Here is a 19,328-nt window from a genome sequence, read left to right as displayed (position 1 = left end):
ATTTAGTCTTTGGGCTGTCCACTCAATCAGGCATACCTCTATCTATCTACTCTTCTAAATCTTGCTGTATCCATCTCAGCATATAAACCATCGAGTAATAGTTACTATAAACTCACTGACTCCCTCAACCACGTAGACTTCGCCTCTTCCCACCCTATCTCCTGTGAGGCTGCCATTCCCTTCTTCCAATGTGTCTGACTCCACCACATCTGCTCTCAAGATGAGGCTTTCTCTTCCAGACATCTAAAACGCCCTTTGTTAGGAAGCATGGTTTCCTCTCTGATTTCACATTCATTTGTTATGTACATTGAAACATACAGTGAAATGCATTGTTTGCTTTGACAACCAACACAACTGTTAACAACCTGGGCCCAGCTGCCAAGTGTTGCCACACTTTCTGGTGCCGATATAGCAACAAGACAACAACTCCTTTACCTCTCTCCCAGTCACACATGCAGACAGGCCTTCAACCCCAGGACAGAGGCCAGCTCCCAGCCTCCAGCCTCCAGTGGACTTGCAGAAATCAGGCCTCCGACTTGCCTAGTAGACTTGCAGACCCAGGTCTTTGGCCATCAGGCCTCATCTTCGAGACTCCCATCTTTGCTGCTATCAACCTCAGGACTCTCTGATGATGGCACCCTGAATTCCTGGGCATGTATTTCAAACTTGCCAACTTGGGAGGGTGGTATCACTGGCCCCCCATGTGCAAGGACCTTGGATGCTGGGACCCACCGGTCTGAAGGGTCACCTGCCATCGCCCTTGCTAGACTTCGTCCACACCATTTTGCTGGCCTGACATCTGTGTCCACAGGGATCACTGGCCTTCAACCCACAAAACACTCCGGCCTGACCTCGAACTCTCTCACTCCCAGTCCCTAAACCTTCACCTGAACCCCAGCTCCGCTCTCTGTCCACAAAACCATCCTTGCAAACTTAAAACTAAACTGAGTCCGAGCCCCGACGTCAACAGAGATTGCAACTTGGTGCTGTCTGCTGAAGGATTTCTCCTCAGTTTCTCGTCCTGCTCTGACCCCTCCTCCCAACAGACGCAGAGACCCCTCATCCTCGCCTTTCACTCGATGAGCCTCCACTTCCGGCACCCCAACCTGCAGTGTACTACTCCATGTACCCCTTCCTGCAAGTGGCGGGACACACTCCGGCCCCTACGTAGCATGCCCACAATGCTCAACTGAACAACAAGCAACAAAGCAGCGACAGCAAAAACAATCCCCTGTTCCTCCCTCCCACCCATGCATATATGCAGTCCTCTAATCCGAAGACTGCCTGTATTCTTCGACCCGGATTTGGGTGCAAACATGCAGATGTTGATCCTTTGACTACCCGAGCAGATTTGCAGAGCCAGGGCTCCGGCTTCCAGACTTGCGATTCGATCCTCAGCTTCGGCCAGAGGACTCGCCAATCACCAAACACTAGACGTCGACCTCCAGTCTCACCGATTCTTGAACCCAAGGAGTCATGGGAACTCGTTCCTCCTGCCCACACTGAGCTCCGACTCCAGAACCCACCAACAACTCGCTGACCCTATGTGTCTTCACATATGTGGTTAACGAGATCCTTCAATCTCTGATACAAATTTAACAACTGGCCCCCACAGTAATTGCTATTTTTCAGAGCATTCTAAATCTCTGCTGCTCTCTCCGTATGTCGAGGTGTTGACTGCTCGGGTAGCTCTGAATATTGGACTAAACCTCTCAGTCCTTGGTTTCTGCCACTCTTGTCAATTCCTTGAGAAACTTCAATCAAGTCATCCTTCAAGATTAAATACCATTTTCCAGCATGCACACACATCTGCCAGGTCTAACCTGGGCTTTGTATATCTCTACCGTAACTCCTTTCTGCTTGCATTGTGGCTCTCTAAGTGTAAAGGCTGGCTGACATTCTTTTGGTCTCTTGGATCATTTTCTGCACGCTCAAGGATTAGGGAAGCTTGTGGGTGAACTCCGGTGCACCGACCAAAGCTTGCATCTCACCTTGCCACCTGGGTAACTTCAGTTCTGGTTATTAAATGCCTCTGGAGTTAAAAAGTGTGTTGGGGGTGTGGGGTAATGATGAACTGATGGGGATGTCTTAAAATTCTATCTGGTCCTTCAGGCAATCCTTAATCAATGATCCAGCACTGAGGTTGGTTATCTCCTCAGCTCTGGGGTAGTGAAGTTGGTTGAGGCCTCTGTTGGTCAGAGTTGACCATGGATATAGCGACCTAACTGTTTAGTTAAGCAAGCCTGGGCAGTACGATATGGAGAGCAAGCTGTTGCCCATGTAGCAAGCTCCCCCTCTTCGTATGAACCCAAAGGAACAGCGGAGACCAATGCAGTTTGGTACCAGCAGCATCGCAGGAGTTGCCAGTCAGCATTGAACTCAACGTAGGACTGCCTGAGTGACTACAGCTCTGGATTTTTCCCTCAGGGGTTTATTCCCATATCCCATGAGTGGATATAGCCTCAAAGTGGTGGAGGTTGAAATCAGAGTTTTCCTTCTCCTAGATGAGCTGCCAACCATGACTGATGAGCCCCATCTGCCCGAAGCAACTGGTTTTAAGGTGCCAGTAACCCACCTTTGCCCCTTCTCCTGTCAGTAGAAACAGGTCTGCTGGGCTTAGTAGCTAAGCCACACGTGAAGGCCAGGAGATGGAATGGACAATAAATACACACACTTCCCGGCATGTTAGAACATAGAAGAGTACAGCACAGCACAGACCATTCGGCCCACAACCTCAGGCCAGTCTTGATGCCAATTTATACTAAAGGCCCTCCTGTATAGCATCCATATCCTCCCATTCCTGTGACTATCCATAAGCCTCTGAAACTCCGCCATACTGGTCTGCTACTACCCTGCTAACTCCTTCTTGGCACCGACCATACTGTATGTTTTTAAAAAAAATACTTGCCCCTCAGATCACCTTTAAAAACACCCCCCAACCTTAAAAGCATATTCTTTGAGGTTAAGACATTTTTACCCGGGGGAAAAGATTCTGACTGTCAACGCTTTCTATGGGGCTCATAATTGTATAAACCTCCATCAGGTCTCCCCTCAGCTTCCAGCACTGGAGAAAACACAATTTGTCTAACCTCTGCTTCTCGGCCATACTCTCTAATCCAGGCAGCATCCTGGTGAACCTCTTCTGCAGCCTCTCCAAAACCTCCACATCCTTCCTATAATGGGGCAACCAGAAATACACACAACACTCCAAGTACTGTCTAACTAAAGTTTTATACAGTTGTAGCATGACCTCCTTACCCTTGTACCCAATGGCTCTACCAATGAAGACAAGCATGTCATGCGATCCTGTATTGTGGTGAAAATTTGCCTATGGTATTTAATTGACCTCCGGCTGTGGACCAAGTCTGCTTGAAGCTATGCTTCAAACCAGTTTTGCTCGTTCATACCTTGTTGAGATGACCAACTACTTGGTGCCATATCTATAAGGTCTCCAAACACAAAACATAGAACGCTACAGCACAGCACAGGACCTTTGGCCCACAATATTGTGCTGATCTACCTAAACCTACTTCACGCTCAATCTAATCCTTCCCTCCCACACAGTCCACAACTTAGCTCAATTTAACTTTCATCCATGTGCCTATCTAAGAGCCTCTTAAATGTCTCTGTCGTATCAGCCTCAATCACCATCCCCAGCAATGCATTCCATTCATCTACCACTCTTTTTTTAAAAAAAACTTACCTCATACTTTTCTCTATTTAACCTAAAAGAATATCCTTTGCTATTAGCCATTCACACCCTGAGAAAAAGGCGCAGGCTGCCCACTCTCTCTATGCCTCCCATCTTCCTTTGGGCCAAAGAGGTAAGCCCTAGCTTGCTCAACCTATCCTCATAAGGCATACAATCTAATCCAGGCAGCGTGTTGATAAATCTCCTCAGCACCCTATCTAAAGCTACCACATGAGATGGCCAGATCAGAACACAATATTCCAAGTGTGTAGTCTAACCAATGTTTTATAGAGAAACAATATTATCTCACACCTCTTTAACTTGATTCCCCAATTAATGAAGTCCAACTTACCATATATCTACTTAACCACCCTAACAACATGTTGGCAGCTTTGAGGATCTATGGACGTGCACCCCAAGACCTTCCTGTTCCTCCACACTGATAGGAATCCTGCCGTTAATTTGAACTTCCAAAGTGTACAACTTAACACTTTTCTGGATTGGACTCCATCAGCACCCTATCAATGACCTGTTGTAACCCTCGACAACCCCCTACACTCTCCACACCAGCACCGACCTTCGTGTCATCTGCAAACCCACCCTTCCACTTCCCCATCCAAGTCATTTATAATAATCGTGAAGAATGGGGTCCCAGAACTGATTGCTGCTGAACCCCACTGAACCATGCTCCAAGTTCATCACCTTTGTCCTTAATACTTCTCGTATTAAACACATTTCAACACATACAACTGAATGAGTTTATGCCCTACAAATTTCTTATGGTCTCTCAGTCTCTCACTTTACATTTACCAACTGCCCTAACCTCTGGCCTATCACTCCAATTCCAATTCCTCTCCCTATCTCATTTAAGCCCTCCCCTAACAGTTCTAACAAACCAAAGGACATTGGTCCTTTTTGAGTGTAACCTGTCCCTTTTGGACAGATCCTCAGAAGAGATCCCAATGAACCAGGAATCTGAAACCCTGCCCACTGCACCTTTTCCTCAATCACTGCCAAATTATCATATTCTTACCCTTACTGGCATGAGGCACAGGCAGGATTACCACTCTTGAGGTTCTGCTTTTCAGCTTTTTCCCTGGCTTGGTACCACTATGTATCATGACTTCGGGCTGCTCACCTTACCCCCCCCCCCCCAACCCTCTCCCCACCACCATAGAATGCTGTGGCCCCAATCCGAGATGTCCCTGACCCTGGAATCTGGGAGGCAAGATATCATCTGAGTGTCTCTATTATATCCACAGAACCTTCTGTTTGCTGCTCTAACTATTGAATTCCGTCTCACCGCTGCACTCCTCTTCTTCCCCTCTTCCCTTCTGAGCCACAGAACCAGACTCAATGCCAGAGATCTGGCCATTGCAGCTTTCCCTGGTAGGTCATTTCCCCCACTCCCCCCTCCCCCCAACGGTATGCCTGCTTTTGAGGGGAATGCCCACAGGGGTACTCCGCACTGACTCCTTATTTCCGTTCCCTCTCCCTGGAACTCCTGTCTATCAACCCCTCAGTCTCTCAAATGGTCTGGGGTTCATCCATCTCCAGCGCCAGTTCCCTAAAACGGTCTGTAAGGAGCTACAACTGGATGCACTTCTTGCAGGTGTTGTCACCAGGGACACTGGAGGTCTGCTTGACTTCCCACATCCTGCAAAAGGAGCACTCCACGGCCTTGACGGTCATTCCCACTGCTTTCACCTGTGCAATAAGAAAGAATAAAAGTGAACTAACCAGTATCTCACCTTAAGCTTAATCTTCGCCTCTGCTCGACAAAGCCACAGCTCCCCCACTCTACCATTCCCACAATGGCCACTCTGTTGACCCTAACATCTTTTAATTGTCTGCTGCCAATTAACTAATTAACCAATCAATTTTCACTTTTCAATCTGAAAGTGCTCCTCTCTTTGGCTCTGGCTAACTGAAACTAAAAGGTAAACTGAAATGATTGTGGTGTAATCCCTTTGCTTTTCTTGGCAGGGCCGATGGGTTTCAACTTCTTCAAGAAAGACAAGGGTTCTAAAGAGAAATCTCCAGAGGAAGACCAGATGTTGGCGCCAGTGACAACTCCGACTGAAGACCATGAGGAGGAACTAAAGATGGAGAGTGAGCAGAAAGATGACAGAAAGAAGTCGGATGAAGGCAAGGACAGGCAGAAGAAGAAATCAAAGGACAAGGAGGGCAAAGAGAGGAAACAGGGGGATAAAGATAAGAAGAAGGAGAAAATGGAAAAACAGAAGGAAAGAGAGCAACAGTTGAAGGAGAAAGAGGAGAAGAGGCAACAAGAAAAGGATAAAAAGAAAGAAAGGGAGGACAAGGGGGGCACGGAAAAGGGGAGGCGGCAGCAGGAAAGGGAAGAGAGGCGGCGAAAAAGGGAAGAGAGGCAGCGAGAAAAGGAAGAGAGACGGAGGGAAAAGAAGGCTAAGCGGAGGGGGGAGGAGGAGAAGAAACAGCGAGAGAAGGAGGAAACAAAGCCGGACAGAGGAAAAGGAGAAGAGGTCGCAGCAGAAGGACAAAACAAAGCAAGCAAAGACCAAAAGGGATAAGGAGAAAGATGTGAATTCATCAGTGAGGAACATGGTGGAAAAACAGTTTGATGAAGGATGTGTTAATGATAGAAAACAAGGAAGCATAAACATAGAAACGGGGTGTTTAAACATGTCTAATAAAATGCTTACATCTAATTTATTTTTGGTATTGAAAAAGCCAAATCTCACTCCCCATGTTTCCCTCCTGACTTGAGGTGCATGTTTACCCATTCTGTGGATACCCTCGTCTTTCAATTGACTGTGTTCAGAGCATTTCTTCATTGACTTCCACTACATCTGCTTGCCCAAAGTTATTTCTCTCTCTTGTGATCATGATGCTTTGTGATTTCACTTCCCGATTTGAGAACGTTTAGTTGAAGACTTTAGATTAAAGTTTCTGATATTTTTCCGATCTCACTGTTATTTCTTCCCAAGGGTTGACTTAATCGGCTGTGCACAGCAAGAAAGTAAAAGTTACAAATAATTCTGGCTGCTTGAGCTGCCAGTTTTGCAATTTCAAAACATTTCACATAACAATAGAGACAGCTGACCCTTTGAACGCTCACGCAACTGCCTACTCTTACACTGATTCAGTGGGCCAATGGTCGTACTTCATTGCCGACTCGATTATCATGTGAAGTGATTCAGCATTGATTTCTGAAGCAGGCCTTCATCGGAGGTGAGATGTTGTCAGGCTTCACTGGGTCAACTTCAAAACTAGATGAGGTGGGGTGGAGAATTTTAAACAAGATGCTGGAAATCCAGAGCAACACACACACACACGAAGTGTTGGAGGAACTCGGAAAGTCCAGCAGCACCTACTGAGAGGAATAAAGAGTTGACATTTTGTTCCAAGACCCTTTGTCAGGACTGGAAAGGATGGGGCAGAAGCCAGAGTAAGAAGGTGGGGGAAGTGAAGCATTTCTGGAGGGGACACCTCATATTCTGTCTGGGTAGCCTCCAACCTGATGGCATTAGGGTTTCTCAAACTTTGGATTCCTTCTTCCCCCCCCCCCCCTTTCCATTTCCCATTCTGGCTCCCACTCTCTTCTCTTCACCTATCACATCCCTCTGGTTCCCTCCTCTTTCTCCCACAGTCCACTGTCCTCCCTTTTTAGATTCCTTCTTCAACCCGTTACCTCTTCTACCTAGCACCTTACAACTTCTTATGTCACCCTCTCTCCCCCACCCACCCACTTCCACCCTTTACCCGGTCTCACCTATCACTTGCTCCTTCCTGTCTCCACCACCTTCTGTCTCTTTTTCCAGTCTTGATGAAGTGTCTCAGCCCAAAACATGGACTGTTTAAATTTCTCCATAGGTACTGCCTCATCTGCTGAGTTCCTCCAGCATTGTGTGTGATGTTCTGCATTTCTAGAATCTATTATGTTTAAGGCTATGTCATGAGTATATTTAAAGTGAAGGTAGACACGTTTTTGAAAGACTGGGTGATTGAGCACCATGCGGATCTGACACAAAAGAGGAGTTGAGGCCTGCTGTGGATCAAATTCATATTGAATTTGGGCAGGTTTCAGGGTCCAGATGTTCTACCTCTCATTTCCGTGTGTTTATGTGAAAGGTCTTCAGAAAATGTAAGCAAAGTATATTCTTTTATCCAGTGTCTGCACATTTACAAAAGTGACTAGAACTGTTAGGAATGAATAGATCCTTGCTCTGTTATACACAAGTAATTCGATTTTTTTTTGTTGTGGATCAAATAGTTGCAAAGATAAAAAAGATTGGCTTTATTTGTCATGCACATCAAAACATACAGTGAAATACATCATTTGTGTCAATGACCAACACACTAATGCAAGTGTCGGCGTGTTTCTGGCGCCAACAGAACGTGTACAGTTTACTAACCCTAAGCCGTATGTCTTTGGAATGTGGGAGGAAAAACACACAAACTCCTTAGACAAGAATGTGAATCGAACCCTGATCTTAAGACCATAACATATAGGACCAGAAGTAGGCCATTCAGTCCATCAAGTCTGCTCCGCCATTCAATCATGGGCTGATTCAATTCTTCCAACCCCACTCCACTGCCTTAGCCCTTTGATGCCCTGGCTAATCAAAAACCTATCTATCTCTGCCTTAAATGCACCCAATGACTTGGCCTCCACAGCTGCTCATGGCAACAAATTCCAGATTTACCACCCTCTGACTAAAGTAATTTATTCACATCTCAGTTCTAAAAGGACGTCCTTCAATCCCGAAGTTGTGCCCTCTTGTCCTAGAATCCCCTACCATGGGAAATAACTTTGCCATATCTAATCTGTTCAGGCATTTTAACATTCAGAATGTTTCTATGAGATTCCCCCCTCATTCTCCTGAACTCCAAGGAATACAGCCCAAGAGCTGCCAGACATTCCTCATACAGTAACCCTTTCATTCCAGGAATCATTCTTGGGAATCCTCTCTGAACCCTCTCCAATGTCAGTATATTCTTTCTAAAATAAGGAGCCCAAAACTGCACACTATATTCCAACGCAAACACGAGGAAATCTGCAGATGCTGGAATTTCAAGCAACACACATAAAAGTTGCTGGTGAATGCAGCAGGCCAGGCAGCACCTATAGGAAGAGGTACAGTCGGCGTTTCAGGCTGAGACCCTTCGTCAGGACCAATATTCAATTATTCCAAGTGTGGTCTCACAAGTGCCTTATAGAGCCTGAACATCACATCCCTGCTCTTCTATTCTGTACTTCTAGAAATGAATGCCAACATTGCATTTGCCTTCTTCACAACCGACTCATCCTGGAGGTTAACCTTTAGGGTATCTTGCACAAGGACTCCCAAGTCCCTTTGCATCTCTGCATTTTAAATTCTCTCCCCATCTAAATAATACTCTGCCTGTTTATTTCTTCCGCCAAGGTGCATAACCATACACTTTCCAACGTTGTATCTCATTTGCCACTTCTTTGACCATTCCCCTAAACTACCCAAGTCTCTCTGCAGGCTCTGTTTCCTCAACACTACCCGCTCCTCCACCTATCTTTGTATTATCGGTAAATTTAGCCACAAATCCATTAATACCACAGTCTCAAATCATTGACATACATTGTAAAAAGCAGTGGTCCCAGCACCAACCCCTGTGGAACCAGCAGCCAGCCAGAATAGGATCCCTTTATTCTCACTGTTTTCTGCTGACCAGCCGATGGTCCACCCATGCAGTAACTTTCCTGTAATTCCATGGGCTCTTATCTTGCTAAGCAGCCTCATGTATGGCACCCTGTCAAAGGCCTTCTGAAAATTGAAGTACACCATGTCTACTGCACCTCCTTTGTCTACCCTGCTTGTAATTTCCTCAAAGAATCACAGTAGGTTTGTCAGGCAGGATTTTCCTTTCAGGAAACCGTGCTGGCTTTGACCTATCTTGTCATGTGCCTCCAGGTACTCCGTAATCTCATCCCTAACAATCGATTCCTACAACTTCCCAACCACTGATCTATAGTTTCCTTTCTGCTGCCTCCCACCCTTCTTAAATAGTGGAGTAACATTTGTAATTTTCTAGTTATGCCGTACAATGCCAGAATCTATCGATTATTGAAAGATCATCATTAATGCCTCAATATCTCCCCAGCTACTTCCTTCAGAGCCCAAAGGTGCATTCCATCAGGTCCAGGAAATTTATCCACCCTCAGACCATTAAGCTTCCTGGGCACCTTCTCAGTCGTAATTTTTACTGCACACACTTCACTTCCAACACTCTTGAATGTCTGGTATACTGCGGACGTCTTCCACTGTGAAGACTGATGCAAAATACGCATTCAGTTCCTCTGCATCTCTCATTACAAAATCTCCAGTGTTATTTTGTATTGGTCCTTTATATACCCTCGACTCTCTTTTACCCTTAACAGCTTTTAGTATCTTCTTTGATAATTAGTCACCAGCCTCCTCTCATAATTCATTTTTTCTTTCCTAATGACCTTCTTAGTTTCCTTCTGCAAGTTTTTAAAAGCTTCCCAATCCTCTATCTTCCTTGTATGCCCTCTCTTTTGCTTTTATTTTGGCTCTGATTTCACTTGTCAGCCACGGTAGTGTCCTTCCCTTTGAAAATTTCTTATTTGGAATATATCTGCCTTGCACTTCCCTCATTTGTAGCAGAAATTCCAGCCATTGCTGCTCTGCTGGTGCTGCCAAGCGTTATGCTAACCACTACAGCACTGTCCTGGGGATGGCCATTTATTAAATAAGGGGGTCCTCCAAATGGTCTCAGCCTGAAAGATCCACTCTTCACATTTTTTCTGTAGCTGATGACTGGCCTGCTGAGATCCTCCAGCACTTTGTGTGTGTTGCTTTGGATTTCCAGCATCTGCAGATTTTCTTTTGTTTGAGATCTTCTTGTTGACACCTATCTCAGCAAAGGAGGAAGTGGTCTGACAAGGTTCTTTATAGCTTTAAGTATTCATTGGTTGGTGCTGGAATGTGTGGGGACACTTGCAGACTACCCCAGCACATCCTTAGGTTGTGTATTTTTTAAAAATGTATTTATTTAGAGATACACCACCCAGCAACCCACCAGTTTAACACTAGCCTAATCACAGGACAATTTATAATTACCAATTAACCTATTAACTGAAATGTCTTTGGAACATGGGAGAAAACTGGATCACTTGAAGGAAACCCTCACTCATGGGAAGAAGACAAACTTTCTTTGAGGATACTGAATTGAACCTTGAACTCTGGGCAAGGATAGCATTATGCTAACCGCTACACTACCGAGGCGCTGTTAACACAAATGACATATTTCAACTGTTCCCATGTACATACGATAAATAAATCTGACCCTTAATCGTTGATAAAATGCACTGCAAACACTTTGTACCGCAAATGCAAAACACCAAATGTGTTAATGCTCAGTCGCTATGCCAGTGGGAATTGCTGGGGCTATTTGCTCACAGAGATTCCACCCATGCAGAGATAATAAATTGCACGGCTTCATTATCTCCTGATTACCAGGAACTTAGAAATGAACACCAAGCATTCACCAGTAATTCCCACATCGCATATTACCCACCAGGTAACTTTAAGACTCTGCAACTCGTTCTCAGTATTTATTATTTTTGCATTTGCAGTGTCATCTTTTGCACACGGGTGGCTTGTTAGTCTTTGTGTATAGCCTGTCATTAATTCTATTGTACTTCTTTGTTTATTGTGCATGCCTGCAAGAAAATGAATCTCGTTATAGTATCTGGTGACATACGCATACTTTGCTAAATTTACTTTGAACTTGAGAACTGAAACTATAGCCATTTCCAATCCATCCTTTGAAATCGTCTCGGAAGAATTCTACATTAATTTTCTTCCGTTTGTTGGAAGATGGGACACTTTTTGCCATGTCTGCAGGACAGGTATGCAGCAAGTCATGTGATCATTTGCAAACCTCTTCTCAAGTCAAAAGTGGGTTAAAGCCCTGTTCCAGAACATAAGGAAATACTCCAGATCGTCTGTCAGTGTGCTGCAGTACTACACAGGCTTTTATTGATTCATCTAACCACTTCACGTCAGAACAGATCTCACCAGTGTTCATCAGCCACCACAGCCGCCTCATCCCTCGTTGCCCACCATGATCATCACATTCTGTTCATCACCATCTTAGTCAGGATCTTGTCCAGTTTCATTCTAGTTATTGGTATTAACTAGTGACAATAGTGAGAATTAACTACATGAAGCCATTGAGACAACAGTGTACACTGCTGTCGAAATAAGCGACACTGCAGACTAACATCAAAACAGTGAACTGTTGGTCTCCCTTGTGCTGTGGCAGAAGTGCTAACTCTCCCTCGTTCATGTGAGAGCGCCTGTGACATGTCAAACTGTTAAGATGAACAGTGGTTTTTGATGGACTCTAGATCATGGTCTCTTTGGGGCTTTGCTATTGCTTGAATGGTGGTTGGGGGGGCTGATGTTTTCTGCTGCAACAAGTGGTGGGGGGGAAGAGTTGATGCTTTGCTGCTGCTTGTGTGTGAAGAGGAGAAGGATCTGGGGGGTTCTAACGTTTTTTTTGTCTGTCATTCTGTGGGTTTTATTTTCTTCTGTTTTGTGGATGCCTGCAAAGAGTAAGAATTCCAGGTTGTATACTGTATTTTCACTGATATTAAATGGAACCATTGATCACCATCTCTTTCTCGTTTTCCCCCCACTGCGTGTTACAGCTGTTCCTGAGGTAAAAGTACCCTACTTTTTAAAATCAAACCCACCCTATAAAATCACGATGGACACAGGGTGAATGCACACTTCTTTCCAAAGGGAGTGCAAATTGAGAACGAAAGATTACCTTTATTTGTCAGAAGTACACCAAAACAGTGAAAAGTGTCATTCGCGTCAGATCAAATCAGCAGGGGTTGTACTGGGCTGCCTGCAAGTGTCGCCACGCTTCTGACGGTAACACTGCATGCCCACAATTCACTAACCCTGACGTCTCTGGAATCTGGCAGCTATCCGGAGCACCCAGAGGGAACTCATGTCATCATGGGGACAACATTCAAACTATGTCGCTATAATAGCATTATGCTAGCTACTAGTGGCATTAAGGGGAGAGGAAAGATATATAAAAAAATCTGAGGGTGGTCTGTTTATGGAACAAGCAGCCAGACGAAGTGGTTGAGGCAAGAGACTCTTGGATGGGTACATAGAGGAAAGCTCCAGGGCAGTGGTTCCTAACCTGGGGTCCATGGACCCATGGTTAATCTTAAGGCACCATGGCATATAAAAAAAAAGTTGGGAACCCCTGCTATTGAGGGATATCGGTCATGGACAATATAGACTAGTTGGTCTAAAGGGCCTGTTTCTCTGCTCTTTAATGTACGACTCCAGATGATCAAACCCAGGATCTCCTGATTGGGCAGCACAACATTGGAATGAAAATGTTAAGCGTAACTGGCCCCTAAAGAACAATGCCATTTCAGACAAATGTGATTGTAATAACTTTTATATTGAAATCTGACAAAAAACACAGAACAAAAGAAAGTACAATCAAAACATCAATCCAGCTAGTATCAAGTCTTTTCTTAAAAAAGTCAGTTCCTGACAGTGTGACTGCAGCTATCCACAGTGACTTCAAAAGGGTTTGGCTGTGGATGCCACACCATTTTCTCAGTTAGACAATCTGAAATCATTTTCTTAGCACTAATGTCACACACAAGGGGTCGTTAACTTTGCAGGAGCATTAGAATGCAGTAACTTAATGAAGAGATTCAGATTAACTGTACAACTGGTCCAACAGTAAAAGATTTGCAAACATTCACCTGGATATATTCAAAACTTCTCAGAACAAGGTTAAAGGTGTAGGTTACAGGTCTGAAATACATTATTAACTGGGAATTTGCAACATGTATAACAGAAACCTCTAAGTTCTCATAGAGCGTGCTTTAAATACATTGCAACAATAAACAGCATGACAAACACTGCTCTTTGTAAAAGTATTAGATAAGCAAGCCTGCAAACAAGTAGCACTACACTTGCAAGCAGAACTCCATTCCAATTAATCATTTTTGAACCAAATCTGCTCCACTGTAGTACCAAACAGTCTTTCAACAGTGCTGTAGAAATGCCATTTTCCCACCAAGAAATCATAAAAGTAAACAATCCTTTTTAGACTCCATTATTAAGATCCTGTCTACATGAAAATATTAAACCATTGCACAGCGGTGTCTTTGGAGCTACAGAATGGCCTTTGGTAGCTTTTGTGAAGCAAACTACACAGGAATGTAGGCATTTCACAGTGTGTGAGAGAACCTTTAGAATAGGCTGCGGATCTTATGACTAGATCGGCAAAATGTGGCACTGGAAATCCAAATTAAACAACAGAATGGCAGGTGTAGCTGGCTCTGAATGCTCAGTAAAAAGCTCCAGAGGATCAGGGTGGATTTCTAGCTGTCTCTGATGGGTAATATTAGCAAAGCCAGGAAGAGTTATTAGTCCTTGTATGAGGAAAGATAGAATTCTCTAGTCTTATGCCTGGTCACTATTAGTGACCAGTCCCCATCACTGAGAAGCCAATGACTTTTATTAATACTTGCTGCTATTGGCTGAAGTTAGGTTACTGAGGAATAGTAGATTGATTGTGACCTTGCAACATCAGCAAAGTTTTGGGATTAATCCTCGAATACAAGTGCAGCTGCCATTCCGTAAGTAACTCCAACAGAAATATATCCCATGACAGAATTGACATCTATTTGGACTAACAAGTAGGGAGAAAAATATTGCCATTTTATTACTTTGTCAGATATAGTTCCAGGAATATTCCCACATGAAACAGACCATCTGCTGGACCAAAGGGGAAAATCAATGGAATTCTCATTCATCTGGAGAATTAGCTGGTAATTAGACACATCAGCCCCTGGCAATAGAACTAACTAGCGCATTAGTTACAGTAACAAGATTGTGACTTCCACACCCCTTTTATCTCACATCAGACACCTTGACGAATCACTTCACTCAGCATTTTTGAACATTAACACAAGAACATTGGAGATGCTAGTTAGAAAGGTGATGTCCTATAATACCTAAATCTGTTTGCCAGAGAGCAACAATAATTTGTGGGGGCTCTGTCACCAAGGACGTTATATTAGCAAGAATGTTTCTCACTTCCATTACCGATGGAGAATAGGTAGGTGGTTCAGATGTCCTGTGGAAATAATGTAACACCAAATCTCCCATATTTATTTAAAAATCATATCCCATAGTGCAGGATTGCATTTATTTAGTTAATAAATGTAATTGTGCACTAAGGGTTATGATTTTTTGCACTGGAGGTCTTCCCTTGCAAGCATCGATTCCCATACAAGCATAAAGATATTACCAGTTAGAAAAGATACAGCAAGCAGGAGTTCACAACAGAATAGTCACTACAAGCAAAGATGACTGAAATCAAATTCGACTGTACAGGGCAAGGTACACCCGGCCTGAGTCAGCAGTAGTTGAACGATGATCGGATACTTTGCCAGAGCACTGTCCACAGTGCCTTCAAAAAAATGCAACAGTGAACACTTCCTTGAAGACAAAATGGACTTAACTGGCTGCAATACCCAAAGTGAAGTATTTCTTCACAGAGTGACAAGGTCAGAGATGCAGATGCGCTCAGGGAAATTTGGCTGTAGGCTTGTTGCCAGCCCTTTGGGGTAAGCCTCTATGGGCCATCACTTACATCAATAACACAAAGTATAAACTACAAGAGTTAGCAGCAACACCTCAAGCAGGGAATTGTGCACAATCAATGCTTTTCACAAAAAAATTAGCCACAAGAAAAAAAAGCTTCAAAACAGAGGTGCACTGCACACAATCTATTCCACACCCTAAATCATGTCATATTTCATAGGAATGTTTTGCTGCAAAGGTGAATGAATCCTTCAAAATAAAGAAAAGCCCAAGTACATTTCTGTTAGCTGTCAGCTAGGTAGATAAGCACAAGCACCTGCACCACCTCCCACACCACCCCAGGCCACTGGGTCTCAGCTAGGTGGACAAGCTCTCCCTCCGGGCCGTTGGCTATTAGCTCCCACCCCTGGGCCATTGGGTGCCAGCCAAATGGACAAGCCCCCCCACACTCTGGGTCGTCAGTTATTGTAATGCACTTTGTTACAGTACAATGTTTCATCTAATTTTGAATCAGCAGCATTTACAGGGTTCCTCTGTTACAGGGATGAATATTTACCAACACAGTCTGGGCGCCTTAATGTTAAAGAAACAATAGGTGGTCCCCATCATATTTCAGCCATGGGCCCATTAATCAAAATCGACTAGCTATGCATCAGTGAGTTAAGGCCACTGTCGCTACAGCTGCTTAAACCATTGTTTACAAGATGTTCCCTTCCCCAAAACCAGATCTGACTCACTGTTACAAACATCCTTCTTATCCACGTAGTTCAATACAAAGACCAACCTGACAAAAGCAGAACCTCCATTCTTGCTCTCCTCTGAACTGTACCCCCATTCCTGCTCACCTCTAAATGCCCCCCCAATTCCTCACTCACAGCATCTATAAAGGGAACTGAGGTCAGACACCATGGGGTGCAGTTTATTAACAGTATGTACATCTCGGTGAAAACAGCCCTTTTTCAGACACAGTAACTTTTCATTGCAAGAGAAACTTTTAAAAAAATCACTTCAAGGGATTTAATGAATAACAGTTGACATCGTTGGTTAACAAAAGCAAAAACAATTACAAGTGATTGACAATAGATGTCTTGTTACTGCTCTACTATTGGTCTGACCCCCTTCTTCAATAATTAGTATGAAATTTTATATATTTTGCATGACACAAGTTTTTTTGTTTTTAAAAAAAGTTCCAAAAAAAATTAGTGAGCTGGTTAAAGCTCATCCTTCAAACCAGAATAAAAGAAAGAAGAGCCTCCTCTCCCAATCCCACCCTGCTGCTTTTAAATCGTCACCAGATGTAGAATCAAAGGAGCATTGTAGATGTTCTTCATCTCCCAGAGGCTAGGGTGGAGAAGAGGCCATCTCCACCAAGAGATCTTACTTCCTCTCAACAGATCGGGAACGACTGCAGGGAAGGAAAATAAAGTCAAAGTCAAAATCATATTGCTTATTATCAAAGTTGTACCTGTCACCATAGATTCATTTTCTTGTAATTTGAGGTATTTACAGGAAAATAAAGAAACACAATAGAATTTATGAAAAACTATACATAAAGACTACATAAACATATAAACAAACAGTATGGCATGAAAAGGAAGATGTGGGAAAATAGCTTAAGAAAATTTTCACCCCCATTAAGAAATTTCTGGCCTTGGAAGATTAATGAGGCCTTAAGTGTAACAAACTTCATGATGGAGGGGAGGGTGGAAGAGAGAGAGGAATGAAGTGAGAAACTGGAAGGTGATCAGGAAAAAGTAGGGGGCTGAAGGAGGAATCTGATAGAAGGAAGAGTGCACCATGGAAGAAAGGGAAGGAGGGGAGGCGACAGGCAGATGAGGGGAAGAGATAAGAGGCGAGCCAGAGTGCGAACAGAAGAGGGAAGGTGAAGGGGGATAATATCTGTGTTTATGCCATTATGTTGCAGGCTACGTGACCGTAAATAGAAACGCCAAGGAAGACAGTCGCCAAAGAAATCTTTTGAGGTTCTCACCTACACTGCTGCAGAAATCAAAGTCTCAAAACTTAATGACTAAATTATCAAACCAATTCACAAAATGAAAGCTGGTAACCCCTCCCCCCCCAACGCCACCACCTACTGCTACGTTCACTGTGCACTTGGAAGATTCCCAAACTATCATCAGCAAATAGGACAAGCTGGTGTATATGGCTTCTCTCTGCAAAAGGAATCTCATAATCGTCATGCTGTGCACTAGAACTAAACTCTTAATTTTCTCTGTCCTCCCCACCATTCATTAATTGTTTTTAATTACACACAAGTCACAAGTTGCTCAATGGCATGCATTTATCTGCTTGTGGTGACAGTTCCCCTGCATGCTGTTTACCACATATCAGTAGCAAACTGCTCAGTAATTATCAAATCAATGGTCAGGGACAATTCCAAACTGCCACCGGTTCGAAAACAGTAATAATATTCTTCCCCAAACACAACTCCTCAGTTGTTTAGTGCTCTGTTGTCTGATCACTTAAAGTAATTTAACAAATTTTGCTTATAATCAGATACATGGCAAAGGACTGCATCAGCCTGCATTTTCTTGTATAACAACATATTCTATAGCTACCTCACTGACAAATTCTTCTACTCAACATTTTGTTGGAGGTGAGTTTTTTTTTAATCATATAGAAAAATACAGAGAAATGCATTGTTTACATTAGGGGTCATGATCGACCGGTCGATCTTCGAGACTTTCCCAGTAAATCCCGAAGAAAAATCAAAAATAAATTCACAAGTACTGTTACGTGAGCATTATAAAAGTAATACTAACTAGGATAATGGTAATATAGCAATATTTTCGCTAAAAAGCTGTTTGTAAAGAGAGATTGTTTCTGGGTTGCGGGGGTTGAGTTCCGTTCTTTCTGCCGAGTGCGCATGTGTGTAGTTTGTAGATCCCCCCCATGCACCGTGTTTTTAGCGTAGCCTGTGCTCCATCAAAGTGACCAATCAGATTAGGTAAGAGTACAGACTGTCGCAAACATCAGTATTCGGCAGTGTCCCCAACCTCCGGGCTGCGAAGCATGCAGGGGTGCAGCGGTAGTCGGGAGGCACACAGCACATCTTTAAGAAAAAATAGCCGAAATAAACAAGCTAATTAATTAGGTGCTGCCTGGCACATAAATGTCGGCCCAGATCAGATGCGATGCAATCGGCAATCACTCGTGATATCCTGATAGCATGGCGAAAGCTCCACGAAAGAAGGCAAAAAACGTACAAATTCCATCCAGAATGGGAAGAGGAATTTCTGTTTACCTTGGTGAAAGACAAGTGTGTGTGTATGTTGTGCCACCAAACACAAGCACTGACTGAAAGAGGGAATCTGGAGCGGCACAGCAACACCAACCACCAGGAATTTAAAGACACCTACCCCCCAAAGAGCGCAATTCGTGCCTGGAAAGTTGAGCTGAAATCAGGGTTGAAGGCCCAGCAATCGTTTTCCACAAAACATGCTGCTCAAAATAAGGCTGCTATTGAAGCATCATTTCGTGTAAGTCATCTTTTCGCTAAACACAAGAAGCCTTTTACAGATGGCAATTTATTCAAGGAAGCAATGGTCATTACCGCAGAGACTGTTTTTAATTACTTTAAAAACAAAAACGGCATCACAACCGCAATACATAATATACCGCTTGGCCCTGCAACAGTGACAAGGAGGGTAGAGTCACTGTCAGAGGACGTGGATCGACTTGTCACTCTGTGAATAATAACAGCTCAGCATGTTGTATTTGTCAGAATGGCTTTCTAGGATTTTACAACAATGGAGGACCTCCTCACTCTTTTGCAATTAAAGAAAAGAATGAGAGGTGAGGATATTTACAATGAGTTTAAAAAAATATGTCCGTGAAAATGACATCCCCATTCATAAACTGGTGGCAATTACTACTGATGGGGCCCCAGCAGTGCTCAGTGTGCGCGTGGTTTTATACCACTAAAAGTCAGTGCCTACAACGGGTCAACTTATCTATTTGAAACTGCATTTTCACAAATG

The 19,328-nt window shown here is 43.7% G+C and overlaps 2 protein-coding genes across 2 annotated transcripts in view; one reads left to right on the top strand and one right to left on the bottom strand.

Annotated features, from left to right (window-relative positions):
- The window catches only part of LOC134353509 (golgin subfamily A member 6-like protein 22), a 52,985-nt gene extending 46,742 nt beyond the window's left edge, over positions 1 to 6,243 (top strand). The window contains exon 7 of the mRNA XM_063061506.1: positions 5,678 to 6,243. Within this exon, the coding sequence (XP_062917576.1) occupies positions 5,678 to 6,243 (566 nt within the window). The remainder of the gene's footprint in view (positions 1 to 5,677) is intronic.
- Positions 6,244 to 13,165: 6,922 nt separating this feature from the next.
- LOC134353950 (serine/arginine-rich splicing factor 3-like) overlaps positions 13,166 to 19,328 on the bottom strand; it is a 38,186-nt gene continuing 32,023 nt past the window's right edge. The window contains exon 5 of the mRNA XM_063062534.1: positions 13,166 to 16,732. Within this exon, the coding sequence (XP_062918604.1) occupies positions 16,705 to 16,732 (28 nt within the window). The 3' untranslated portion in view covers positions 13,166 to 16,704. The remainder of the gene's footprint in view (positions 16,733 to 19,328) is intronic.

This window comes from Mobula hypostoma, chromosome 11 (genome assembly GCF_963921235.1).
Source record: "Mobula hypostoma chromosome 11, sMobHyp1.1, whole genome shotgun sequence".
Classification (NCBI taxonomy): Eukaryota; Metazoa; Chordata; class Chondrichthyes; order Myliobatiformes; family Myliobatidae; genus Mobula; species Mobula hypostoma.
Note: the sequence above shows the minus strand (reverse complement) of the source record. Positions and strands in the feature narration are given on the sequence as shown.